General features: G+C 39.1%; 1 protein-coding gene across 25 annotated transcripts in view; it reads right to left on the reverse strand.

Moving 5' to 3' along the window:
• Window positions 1-14,067, reverse strand: part of PARD3 (par-3 family cell polarity regulator) — a 451,418-nt gene that overhangs the window by 116,004 nt on the left and 321,347 nt on the right. For 16 of the 25 annotated variants that reach the window (XM_017741444.1, XM_008639280.2, XM_017741458.1 and 13 more), the window contains one exon: window positions 2,111-2,221. The exons of 7 other annotated variants lie outside the window; for them this stretch is intronic. In XM_017741444.1, the coding sequence (XP_017596933.1) occupies window positions 2,111-2,221 (111 nt within the window). Of the gene's footprint in view, window positions 1-6; window positions 305-2,110; window positions 2,222-3,878; window positions 5,025-14,067 lie in introns of those variants that run through there. 2 more of the 25 variants (XM_017741460.1, XM_017741461.1) reach the window with 2 other exon arrangements.

Genomic DNA, 14,067 nt, shown 5'->3' on the forward strand with positions numbered 1-14,067 from the left:
GGGAAAGAGAGTAATGGGAGGAGAAGAACCCATGTTACTATAACATCAAGCTGTTATGAAGTTCTGGCACATGCATTTTCTGCAGCTTCAGTGAACACATAAAATTGTTTTTATGACACACAAGGAATGAGATTCCAGGAAAGATTCAAATTGGTTAGCATAACTTGATGGACAGGGATTAGGAATTTGCTCCATGCACTGGGGACTATACAAATAATTTCATAATTCTACCTTGGTACCCAGCGTGACTATTGCAACCTCTCTTACATCATCACATGGACAGTCTATACTCTCACCATTCTTACTGAGAGAGACAGAGAGACACAGAGAGACAGAGAGAGAGAGAATGAAGAGAGAGAAAACGTTACTAACTCAGGCATCAAGTCTTTCTTCCTTTTATAAATGTATATGGCTGATTTTCCGGGGACCTAATGTTACTAAGAAACCCTAAGGGCCAGCTGAGGCCCAGCAGCAGCATGTGAAGCCAGGGCACAGTGTGGTGCTTGTCTGGCCAACCATCCCCTGCCCTGAGCTGGCCAGAGCAACCGAAGCAGCTTTCCATGGCTCTGCACCCCTGGCATGAGCTCTGTGGCTGCTCCATCCATGTGAAGGGAAGTTGGCTGCACAAACACCCTCATCAGTTATTTCCTTCAATTCCAGTCTTCCTCTTTACCATTTAATCTGCAAACATTTTACTTTTAAAAACGGGAATAAATTCAATGACCCTGCCTCACTTTTGTTAAAAAAGAAAAAACAAAAACCAATCAGACTAGTAAAAAACCATCCAGGCACTGTAATCCAGCCACCTTCTGCAATCAGAACGGATGGACAAAGAAAAGAGTAAATTTTTACATCAGTTTATGATAGTATATCTGCTAAAGAGTAAAATATTCCCATAATGTAATCTAAACAGATGGTCACAAATGATAAAGTTTCTGGAGTTTAACAAGTTAAACTAATAAACACACACTCCCAGCCTGCCTTAACTGTACCATAAATCATTCAACGCTAAAAGAACTGAAAGCAAACCATTTTTAGGTTTAACTGAGGAGGCTACACAAGAGTTACTGTGGCTCTCTATTCCATTGAGCTGTTAATGATGAAGCCACCATTCACCAATTTTTTTTCTTATCTGCAGAAGACCAAGGTGCATAGAGATGATGGTTAAAGAGATCATTATGACTAATTAGTGATATCTCCTGTACAAGGACAAGAAAATTTCCCTGCAGAGTTCCTGCATCAATCCTAAATTTATGGCTGAGCATGATTTTTAGATAAATAATTCTAATGTATAGTTCACTTTCACTGCTAAATGTGTCAATCTATTTACCCTTCATAAAACTTTATAAAGTTTGTCTCTTTACTGAAGTGATGTCTACTCAAAGAGGTTGTTTCTCCACTCACATTCCCCAGTATTAGTTAATTGATAACCTAAGCTTCTCAAGATTTTGACTAAATTGATCTGAGAGACACCAGAGCCTAGGCCCCAGATATCTAGGACTACAAGAGACAGGATCAAAAGTAGACTGGAAATATTGAGAAGAGCATATGACATATATATTACATAGTGGTTTTTTTATGTTAAGGGAAGCTGACAAGGAAAAATAGAGGTACTCACCACTCATTTTTACAATTAGCAGTTTAATATACATATCATTCCATAAACAGACTGCATGGCACATAAATAGACTGAACTCCAGTGACAAATATACTGGTAAGTATAATTTTTAGGTTTCTCCTAAATTTATCATTGAAAAATCTAGATATGCAAAACTTTGAAGAAAAATACAAAACATATTTCATTCTATATAAATACTTGTTTTCTGAAAATGTCAATAAAATCAGTTATAGAATATATAGAGAAAGCATTTCATTTTATTACTTCAGTCTCCTCAATAAGAAAGGGAGCTCTGGGTCTATAAAAGATGCTTAACACAGCCAAAGGAGCTGTTCATACTAATGTCAAAAATAAATCCAGCTTTGTCTTGTTATTTAAAGTATATAAACATACCAACATGTGGGAAAATTCATCAGAGAAAATTGAACTTCAGTTATTTAATTTAAAAAACAGACTCTCTCTATCAAGGTTTAAGCAAATACTGAAGTCTACCTCTCCTGTTCTTGCTTCATTCGTATTCTCTCCTCTTCTGAAGTAAGAGCTTCCTGCACTTTTATTTTACCCGTTTTCTCACTCTTGTCATCTTTGCGATGTTTGCCAAACCTGTTAATAACACACAAAAAAAGAATCTAACTTGTGAAATGAACAAAACTGTATTTTCCTTTTCCTATGACAAAGAGAGTTCTCCAAGAAGGGCTGCTGGGAAACCAGGAAGGGAAAGTGCAAAGACCTCAGAATCTCAATTTTCAGTATTTTCAGGCTGCTTCCAGGTTGGGTTTTTACATGAGGTTTTTTTTTTTTATTTCACTCCCCTTAAAAGTTTATAGAATTCCTCACTGAAGAACAGAACAAACAAAAAACCAGTAATTGTACCACATTCCTCTTTTATGCCAAGATTTTGGGGTCACTATTCTTAAACAGACAGTCAAACAATGTTTTAGAACACCATCTCTGCCCAAGGACACAGCTCATGTTTGCATTAAGTGAAGGCTTCCCCACATGAACATGAGGGGAGAGGGACCTGCAGGTCTGACAGCTCCCGGGACAGCACTGCACCCCACCCCCTGCAAGGGCCGTTTCACCACACACAGAACATCATTCAAAACTCAATTTATTCTTTTTCAGCACCAGGGGTTTTTTTTAACTCTCTTACTCATGGCTCTTTCCCCAAGGGTGTTCCAGTGTGGGAGGATGAGTGGAGGGATGGAGCTGTCTGGGCTGCCAACCCAGAGTTTGCCCTCTTCACATCTCCTCTTCCCCTCTAAAGGCTACACTTCAAATATATTAGGTTTCTTCCATATTTGCACTGTTTTCTTGAAACTTTCAGGGAGTGAAGAATTTGGCATTTGAGATATTCAGTTATTATTAGGACAAAATTATTCATATTTCTTAAGACATTTCTGACCTATTCTGGAAGTAATGACTTTCGAGTGGAGCGAACCAAACAAACACTTTAATATAACCTTTAAATAGATCTAAACTTCAGACGAAAATTTTCTATTTAAGGCAGAAGGGCTCACATGTATCTGTTAAACAGTATATATACCAATTAAATGTGGCATCATTTATCACACCAAAAGCAGCAAGAATTTTACTCTTTTTATACCAAACACTCATCTGAGAGCTGACTGACACTGTGGCCCTTCACACTCAGGTTCACATCAAAAGTGAAATTAAAGCAGTGAGACTTGTAATCAAACATGTCTAGCAACAGTGCTGACAGGACACCACAAATGCTCACAAACAGTGAAATAAACCACAGACTTCTTAAAGCTTCCTTCTCACCTGTTAATGTAACATCTTTAAAATATTTACAGTTCACCAGGCATTTATAATATTTTCCCATTTGTTCCTTTTGATTCTAGGACAAAGTCATTGTGTGGGATGATAACATACCACACAGAAGCCCTGCAGAATGATTAATTTCTGGCGATTCAGTCAAGAAATATTATTTATATATATTGTGTAATCATGTTTATGGCTCTTAAGGCAGCTCTTTAAAACCAAAACGCAAAAATACAACATAGGAGCACGTACATAAACTTTAAAGTGTGTGCCTGTTCTCCACACAGATTGCTCATTTCCACAGTAATTCAGGCATCTGAAAACTAAAACTGTTTATTATTACCCACCTGAAAAGGGCAGAGGACATGATAGTGTTAAGAAATGCAAAATAGGGTGTAAAGTTAAAGTTTCTGATTTTATAATGTTATACGTAAAACTGACATACTTCAATTCAGTCATTCAAAACACCAACGTGTATCTCTTAAAACATCCACCTATTTATTAGAGAGTAGTCAAAACCATTATACAAAGCATTTACATATATGACACAAGAGATTCAAATCAAGTTCTGGATGTTGCACACCAGACAAAAGAGATTGGTTAATTTAAAAGAGCCCTAAAACCTCTAGCCCAGAGAGTTTTGGCAGAAAAACAGTGGAATGGAGCCATTCTACTCTGATACACAGAGAGTGCCTGAGGTGGCAGCATGGGTCTGACTGATGGAACATGCAGAGCTGTAAGGAGACAAGCAACATATGTGGCACTCTACCACAGCCTCTCTGGGATGCTCACATTTGCTTCTGTCTCCTGTCCTTCCTCAACCCATTTAAAATGTCAGGCAAAGCAAAGGAGTTAAATTCTGGAGTGCCAGTTTATTTTTGAAAAGAAATCATGGTTTAAAAAAAAATGGGGGGAAAAAAAGAAAAAAATTGAATTAGTTATTGCCCATTACATTTTGGCAGCAAAACAGAATTTCTGCCACCATAAATCAATTCATTGCAAGTATGAACAGATATATAGTGAAATCAATACCTTATTAAAAAAATAAAGTACACAGGAAATTTCTAATAATCCTTGTAAGCAATCTAGTAAATGTCTGGTCAGGCTGCATGATTGTGAGGAGAGCATTTCTAATGTTAACATGTAATGCAAACCTAGCAAAATTCAATGGTTTGAATTTCCAGATCCAACCACACAAGTCCAGAGCACATGGGGCTCATGTGCATTCCCACAGAGGCAGAGGTGGGCACCACACAGGGAGCACTTGGAGCAGCATCAGGGCTTAGTTTGCTTTGAGTCATGAGCAAGTTGTGGCAACAACTCTTCTTCTTTTTCAGGGTTTTCTTCCAATCGTCTGGGAATTAACGTTCCTTCTGCCCCTGAGGACCATCCTGATAAAAGTCTCTGGAAGACAGCTCTGGTTCTTTCCCAGGCATTTCAGAGGGTGGCCATATTGTTCCCACTCTGATCGGAGACTTTCCAGTGCCCATCTCTGAAAAGCTCAGTGGTCATCCCAGCAGTGGACAGCCTGGCAGAGTATGAACCATGGTGGTCTTGCACAGGTGCCTTCTCTGGACTTTGTCACCCGCAGAATTGATATATCTGCCATAATCACCACTGCCTGTAACAAGTTTAGCAACATTAACTGCACTGTCCCTACCCTGGAACCCAGAGTAACAAACACCATCCTCCCCCCTCCCTGATTGTGGCTTCATGTTTTTAGCACAATGCACAATTGTGTTAATTGTGGTTTAACAATCACAAAGTTTTGAGAAGATGCTAAGATAGCATCTCAAGATGCTGAGAGAGCCACCTAGCACTTGAGAAAGGTGCTGAAAAGAACTGACAGAGATACATTTGTACACCCCCATACACCTCCTTTATTTCTGTAGGAGCAGTCAACACTCCCCACTCCAAACATCATTCAGAGTGCTTGGTAAGATTACTCTTGCTAGCAATAAATGTGTTTGTTATTTACTTCTATTAAAATTGTTTGCTTCATGAAGTATGATTTATAGTCATAATGAAACCCACAGGCCAAATCAGCATCCTCTCCACCAAATTTATAACAGACATTTATAAATTATTTATTTAACAGTCATATTCAAGCTAAATTTAACTACAGAAATGCAACATCCAGCAATGCTAGGGCACACCATTAAAGCCAGCTGTTAAAACTCTGTCAGCTGTACTGTGGTATGACTACACTGGTGTAAAGCTATTGAAAATCACCTGTCCTAATTTCTTCAGGTAGATGTTTCCTATTCATATCCATGATGTTTCCTATTCATGAATATTAACTGAAGCAGGACACTTAGAAATAGGACTATTCAGACCTGTGAAATTCAAGCAGTCTATGCAATATCCCTTCAAAACATCCCCCAGTTACTGTGCATTGTCTCCACAGCCAGAGGTAAAGCCCTGTCTGCTGCTCTTTGGTGGCCTTTGTTTAATGGTGTGAGTCAAAAGTCTGAGTCAGGTGCCCAGAATTACTCCCAGTATTTACAACAGCCTGAATTGAATGCATTGGCTCAAAGCAAAGATCTGGCTTACCTATGTCAAAGTTTCACCTCCTTACAAGTGCAACTGGTCTAGTCCCCAACTTGCCCCATGAACATTCATGTGTGTGACACCTTCCCTGCAAGCCACCAGGCTTTGCATCGTGAATCTTACCTCTTTACTGCTCAGGTACTCAAAAGGAAGGAGAGATGGAATTAGGATGTATGTCCCATGCATGACCCATGGCAAATTTGGAACCTTACTGCTTCCAATTCTATTTTTTTCATAATCCGTATATTGAATGGCCTGACACACCCACATAATAAGTTCTCTGACTGAAGTGACTGCTCACTTACTGAGAACAGCCTAAGACTGAAACTCACGAAGTGCAATCAAAGATATCTCCCTTGTAAAACAGAAATCACCATCCATTTCTCCTGTGTCAGAGAGACTCTAGGCTTTTGCAAGGCCTTGAGGATACAGCCAAGCACTGTGATCCTGGCCCTGGCTGCCCCCTCCCCAGACACAGGAGCAGTTCTCTGCTGCATGCAGCTGGTTAGAGTGCCTCAAGCCTAGAGTGCCTTGGTGATTTTCAGGTGCTTGTCTGAACCTGAGATGGTCTCATTCTCACTCCTGGGGGGCTGGCTGCTGGGATACTCATTGGAGTTCTTAAAAATGCAAATGAAATGACAACCTTCTGATACGTACATGAAAACTCCATCGCTCAGCATCTGTGCCAACAATGTTCCCTGCATTAGTGAAAAGGAGGACAGTGCTTAAAAACAAAGGTAGAAACTACTAATTTTGGAACTAAAAACCAAAACCATGCAGAAAAGGAGCATCTGTGGCACTGATGGTCAGACAGTCTGGAGAATCTAATTCCAAGCTCTTTTCTTTTGCTATGCTCAGTGCCAACAATTTGACTGCAAGCTATAAAAGCCCAGCCTAAATCACTGCACAAGATACCAATGCACAGACATGAGCTACTACATGATGTGCAACCAAATTATGCACACTACTGTCTCACCAAGTTACCATATTCATGAGGAAAACAGTTCTGTTGCTAAAGCTTGAGTTACACCAGCTCCTCTGAAGCACCTGCAGCCACCAAAGCACAACACTGACCTGTGGCCACCACTTCCCTCAATCTCAGTTCTTAGAAGCAGAGTACAGAATATTACTCAGGATAGAAAATAAAGAGCAGAAAAGAAGTGCACATTTTCCTCCAAACCCCAGTTAATAAAAAAATTACCATTCTGTTCATAAACATATCCTTTCATAGATATAGCTTAGTACTTCTTTGAGGACACAAACTGTATGGTTATAGAATAATCTCTTCATAATACTAACAATGTTTACTTCGTGTAACAGCTTGTTTATTCAGTAGGTCTCTCATTTAAACCCTTTTATAAAAAGTATAGCTAAAATGTAGTTTAATTTTATTCTGTAGCTGCACAAGCAAAGAAAAAACTTCTAAGACTAATTGAAATACAGGTTGTAAATTAAAAATACCCTGTCTGTCCAAGAGTGTGAGAAATTGATGAAAGAGAGCAGCTGAAATCTTGTTCACTCTAATTGCAAGATACTCCAGAGTTCTACTTAATTTATATCTTCTTAATTCTCTTTTTACACTAAGGGTTGGAGAAAGTTTCAAGATAAGTGTAAATGCTCAAAGCCACATTCACAGATCCACAGACTTAATCCTCAAATTCAGCCAACAACAGGAATCACAGTAAGTGCAGAAACTAAAAACCGTAAGAGGACCATCTTTTAAATCTATGATCTCTAGTACATAACAGACAAGTCACATCAGAGGAAAGGACCACCCTCAGGCCCCATGATACTGGTTTGTCACATTGTTATTAATAAAAAGATGAGAACACAGACCTGTATGCCATAAGCTTGACCCTCAAATAGGAAATCTCATGAACTCTGGATAATCTAATCAAACTAAAATGAATACCCAAACCTCTCTGACAGTCCCTAGCTGGCTCACTTTCAAGCTTACTTGCTTGAATGACTGTCACCAACTAGGAGGTGACCTAATCCAAAGTCTATCACACTGAACAGAGAGGCACTGATAACAAGTGCCTTCAGTGGCTTTGGGCCAGTGCATCAAAGCAAATGAACAGTATGAGGCTCAACAGAGAAGACAGCATAGCAGAACATTTAAAGAACAAGCTCAAGCTACAACGTGATACCATATATAAAAAAAAAGTGAAATGTACATGAAATACACATGTGACATAAAGAACATGTAAGTGATTTTGCATAAATAGACAAATACAGATAGAACAAGTGAAGCAAGAAGGACGCATGAGTGGTAACAACAGAAATTCCACATTTACAAGTTGTCTCAAAAAAAATTCAGTTTAAAAGAACATGTATCAGCATTCTTGATATAACAAAAATAATATACACGTAATCTGCTAAATGGATTTTACTCTGATGCGTTACTGATGAGATCACTGTCGTCTGCCGAATCATCCACATATTTCATTAGAATAAAGAGCTACAGAAGAAACATGCATTAGTTGATTAATGAAAAAAAACAAAAATTGATTGAGACAGAAGTTCAGTCGCATTATGTTCCTTAATAGAAAAAAGTCCATCATTAAAAATTAACAATTGGTAGGTGTCTTGAGCTATTTTGTCAGTGTTTTCTATCTTCAAGGCATGCTCTTTTACCCATAGTAGCAAACAGTATTCACACACACACAGACACACATAATGTAAACATTTGAATGATTTTGCAATGATTTCTGTAATCTTTCTCACCCTACTGTATCAACAAAACCATAAGATTTATATTGCAACATAGTATTGTGACACACAAAACCATTCTGTTGCTAAAAAAAACCCCAAAAAACAAAAAACAAGGATTTAGCATAGCACACAAACAAAAGCCACCCTCTTTAGTGATGACTTGAAGGTTTAGAAGCCTTCCATTCCAAGCAAAATTGTGCATGTGCTATTTTTAAAAACATGTTAAGTGTAAACATTTACATATTTGCAACGGATTTCTAGAAATAGCCTGTTATCACATGCTACTCATCAAATAGTAGATCCAATTCTAATTGTTGGGAGGGAGTCCAGTGACTGCTGGAGTGACTCAGCAGCAGCACTGTCCTGAGATGACACAGAAGCACTGATGTGCAGGCACTTTGATGCCGGAGCTTGTGGGCATAATTAAAACAGACATTGATAGCTTCGTTTTCCATGGATTTCCTTGCCTACGTTAAAATTGATAAAGCAGCAATCCTTCTGGTGCAACATTCAGCAGAAGACCCCTGCCAGGGGGGTTCCTGGAGAACTCTGCTGTCACAAACCAAGAAAAGCGCATTACAAAAGGTCATAGGTAACTCATGAAAATGAAGAATACCCTGTATCTCTTCAGGCCAGTGACGTTTGCCTTCAAGCAATAAAGAAACTCACATGCTCAGCCACAAACACAGAAATTTAAAGCATGAGAACCAAAGTGGCTGTTACTGCAAAATAGCAGCCCTCTGAAGTGCCCGCCTTGGGCCTGAATACTGTAAAGCATGTGAAGGTCTTCTGTGTTCTATTCACACTCAGCAGCCTCTGGATCACTTTTTTTTGGAAACATTAAAAAAACATTTTTAAGCCCCATTCAAGGGGGTATTCTAGTACATCTCACCAAACTAAGTTTGCTCAAAGAGAACAGACAGGACGGCGCACGTATCGCAACACTTCATGTACAACAGCACCGGTGATTCCCACAACAACTTCCTGGAAAGAAGTGGAAACAACATATGTGATCCATTACTGTTTCCAGCCAGTGAAATGTAATCTGCCTGTCTTTTGAGTCAGTATCCCAACTTCATTGAAAACGGGTATGATGCCAAACCAAGAGACATGTCATGAGGTTTCATTCAATTATTTTCATAAACAGTTTTGATAACATTTCCTGAAAGGCATGACACAACAGGCAGAATATTATTCACACCAAGGCGCTCTCTTTTCACAACTTGAGCATTTTTAATATTTACTTCCAGAATAAAATGGTGGAACTTTTAAAAACAGATTTCTTTTATGGAAAGACCATCTGTTTGCAAGTTTCTAAACAGAAGATAATCTTCTTGCATTGCTACTCATGATTGCCTGAAGCTAGCTGGAGCCATGGACAGCACTAATAAATAAATTTAAAAAGCACAAGAAATCAGAAAAAAACTCTAACAACTACTTCAAACTACTGTAGTTGAAAAGCAGTCTGAGAAGGTCAAAGGAAGTATGAAAAATTTTACAATGGTAGTACTGGAAAGAAAACAGCAAGACAGCAAACAGAGATGTCCAAATCTACTCAGTAAGCAATACCACAGTGCAGTAAAAGTTCCCATAAATAATTCATATTCATGGTGGTCAGCCAAAACCTGTTAAACTGGGGATTGTGGCATCCCTGAAGAAGTCAGGAATATCAAAAAAAGCTTCTGCTTAGGTACAATTTGTTAACAGTCATCAATGATGGGAGCAACCACAGAAGTAGTAGATGACATTTTAATGGACATTTCATAACAGTCTAAGCATTTTAAAGTTTGTGACCTGAGCTCTTTAATGCTATGTATGTATTCAAAAAAGGGAGCATTTATTGACCACAGTTACTTGCCCCAAGCTTAGATTTGATACATTGTGTGCTACTTGTCATTGAAGAAAGTAGCTCTACCTCATACATGTGACCCAGCCAAGCTAATTCAGTCTTTTTATAATTTATATATATATATTCTCATACTTTTGTACTGTGATTTTTGTATTGTGTACTGTGATTTAATGTGCTTAAAAATTCTCCTGTCACCCCTCTCACACAGAATGTGCCCATCAAGACTGCAGTGCCCTGTTCTAAAGTGCAGTACTGGGCAGTAAGGGACTAAACAGTAATTGAAAGACTGTAAATACAAACTCCAAAAAAAAAAAACAAAGCCTCACTTATAGAGTAAAGAGCAGGCTCCTGAAAAAGCTTGAGTGATGGCCTGCAGTATGCTAACTCACAGACTGCACACATAAAAGCACACATACAACTCTCTACTTTGCAATACATAATGCCATACATAGGGATAACAAAAAATTCCCAAATTCTCAGCATCAACCGCAGCCACCATGAACAAGTTCCTGACAATCTGAAGCAGTCATTCTTCTACAGCATAGGCAATTTTTCTGGGATGAAGTAAAATCCTACATCCCAGTGCCAGGTTCAGCCCTCCATCTCTGGCTCACACTGGGCCAAACAGGTGACACCACCTTACCCCGGTGCCCCCATCTGCCCACTGCTGCTCTGCAGCCACGCAGCAAGGTGGGCAACCTCTGCGGTTGCATTTGTCTCACTCAACAGAGTTTAAAAATCGTGGACCCATTTAGGTACAAACAATACTGCACTGTATGCCTCTAATTGCCAGTGTCCACTAAGGATCCTCAGAGACAGGTTTAAACCACAGCTACTCATCAACGTCTTCTCTCCACAAATATACTTCTAATTCCTGCTCTGTTCATTTTAATGCATTATTGTTTCCAAATACAATGCTTCAAATTGCAAATTATGTCTGGCTCAAGGGCTGATTATGAGAAACACTAGCACTTCTGCCTCTTTGTGAGTAACTCTGATAATAATGAGTGAGTGACTGAGCTCCAAGAAGTCCAAATGATGAGAAGGGTCAATTTGAACATTTTTATTAGCTTCTTTTGTTAAATCTAACACTTTGCCAGGCCAGAGACAAATACTGCATCTGGTTACCGTGATTTTTTGCAACCCTAAAGAAGTACAATTTAGAAAATGGGTACTGGTCTAAAGGCAGACCTTATAAGAAATGCTAATGAAACATAAAAACCCACCCATTTTACTGGCACTCAAGAGATGGCCAAAGAAAAAGAGAATAAAAAGTTGCAAGAGAAATTTGCTTCAGCACTTTCCTGCCAGAAAAGGAAAAAAATCCCTCAGTAATACTAAGAGTCATCATAGCTCCATTTTACAACCAAAACGCTTTGCTTGATAGGCCTGCCTTAGGTAAACATGAGCTACAACACGAAAATCACTAAAAATGCTCACTAAGCACATGCAACAGCAGAGAAATTAGGACAGAAATGTAAGACACAAGCTAGGACCAGGAAATTGCAGTAACATTCCAAGAACTTAAGTCTTGCAGTCATGAAATTACACTCTATAAAATCAGCAAAAGTTAATACAGACACACAAAAAGTTAATCAAACTAGTTGCAGTTCATCCAGAACCTTCCAAAGATTACATTTTCCCATACAGATCTCATTACCTAGAAATGCTAACACGTCAGTCAGCACTTTTTCTGCCAGTTACCAGAAAACTTTGTTGATACACACCTCCTAGAAAATAACCACTGTAGGATAAATTAAGCAATAGGTGATGTCTCCATATCTTTAGGCTCATTCACATATTTACACTTATAGGAGGTAGAGAAGCCACAGTCAATTTCCAGCAGAAGACCACAGTCAACACTGTGGATCTGTGGGCCAAGTCTAAACAAAATATTCCTAAAACCAGACAAGTGTGAAGCTGTCATTGTCTTCTCAGAGGATGCCTACAACACCAAAAAGCAATTCCCCTCACTGAGCTACAGCACCCTAGTGCTGATGGCTGTAGGTAACAGTTTAGGGTTTCACAGTGCCACTCAAGTCTCCTTGTGGCTAAAAAAGAAGGTTTAATTCTGTAATCAAATAAATAATGCCAACAGGACACCTTCACAACGTACCCTAAAACACAATTCATTTAAGTGCCCCAGGCTGGATGGAATTTTGAGCAACCTGGTCTAGTGGAAGATGTCCTTGCTCATGACAGAGGAGTTAGAGCTAGATGATCTTTAAATTTCACTAACCATTCTGTGATTCTATGAATCTATACTATCATAAAAAGCAGAGAGCGAAAAATAACAGGCACATTATTTTGGAAGTTTGCTACAAAGATAGGGCTGTGGCAAAGGGACTTAGCCTGAACCAAAGCTCTGGGTAGTAAGTATTAATACGTCACTGCTGGCTTCACACACCTCTGTCTCTTCTATCAGCTGATATTCTGCCCTGCAGCACGAAAATATAGTTTACACAGGCAGTTATCTTCTGGGTGGAAAATGAAGAGCGAGACTTTGCACTGCAGCAGCACCACTGGAACAAACCATCTCTGGAGTAGATGCAGTAAGACTCAGGTGGATCATTGCTGGGACAGCAGGCTGACAGCAAGTCCCTGTAGCAGCTGCTTCCAGGGCTTGCCCAGAGCTGCCTGGAGCCCTGGAGATGCCTGGTATCCTGTAGCTGCCAGCAGTCAGAGCTTGAGCTGTCTTCATGGTGACAGCAGTTGAAATAACTATATCAATTGTGATTTACACTGCTGATTATTTTAGGGCCAAGCTGGGAGCTGAGATTTTTTTCAGATTGAAGAGATGTACAAAGCAGGACTTGCTTGGGACTAATTACAGACAAGAGATGTAGGGTGGTGAGTTTTTTTTTTTTTGTTCCAGCCACCATAGAAATAAGCTCCTAGCACAGAATATCTCAGACCTGGACCAGTCCCATGCACACTGACATTTTTGTTCTTATTTCTACATGCTCAGGCACTATAGAAAGCAAATGACTAGGCCTGTATTTATTTAGAAACCCAGACAGATGATGTTTAAAATAAACCCAGACTTGACTTCAAAGATATCTGGCTCTTGAGATGTTCTTCTTCAAATGATAACAGCTCTCCTCACGCTCAGTGCTGCACACAGTATACAACAATTAGCACTGCCATTTTACTACTTATTCTGAATATACAGCCTAAAATAAATCTTGAAAAAAAACCAACAATGAAAATGGCACTGATTCTTCATATTTCATTTATCTTACACAAGCAGTTTTCCTCCTTTGGGGTTATAAAAGGCAAACCAAACTAGCGAAGTATTTGGAGCTCTACAGATGACACCAGGACTCCGAGCAGTTACAGATTATAATATTGTTGGTATCATTACCTGCTCAGCAACATCAGAAAAAAGAAATACTTTAATTGTCACACTACATCTGAAACTCCCGCTTGTGCCAGCATGTTGTGCTCTGAATTTCAGGATTTTAGCACTATGTGTTAAAGACAACGATAGCATCTATAACAACATTGTGAAATATTTGAGATTTATTTGTGGTATACTGCTGTTGAAATG

The sequence above is a fragment of the Corvus brachyrhynchos genome, unplaced genomic scaffold (assembly GCF_000691975.1).
Source record: "Corvus brachyrhynchos isolate BGI_N302 unplaced genomic scaffold, ASM69197v1 scaffold167, whole genome shotgun sequence".
Taxonomy (NCBI): Eukaryota; Metazoa; Chordata; class Aves; order Passeriformes; family Corvidae; genus Corvus; species Corvus brachyrhynchos.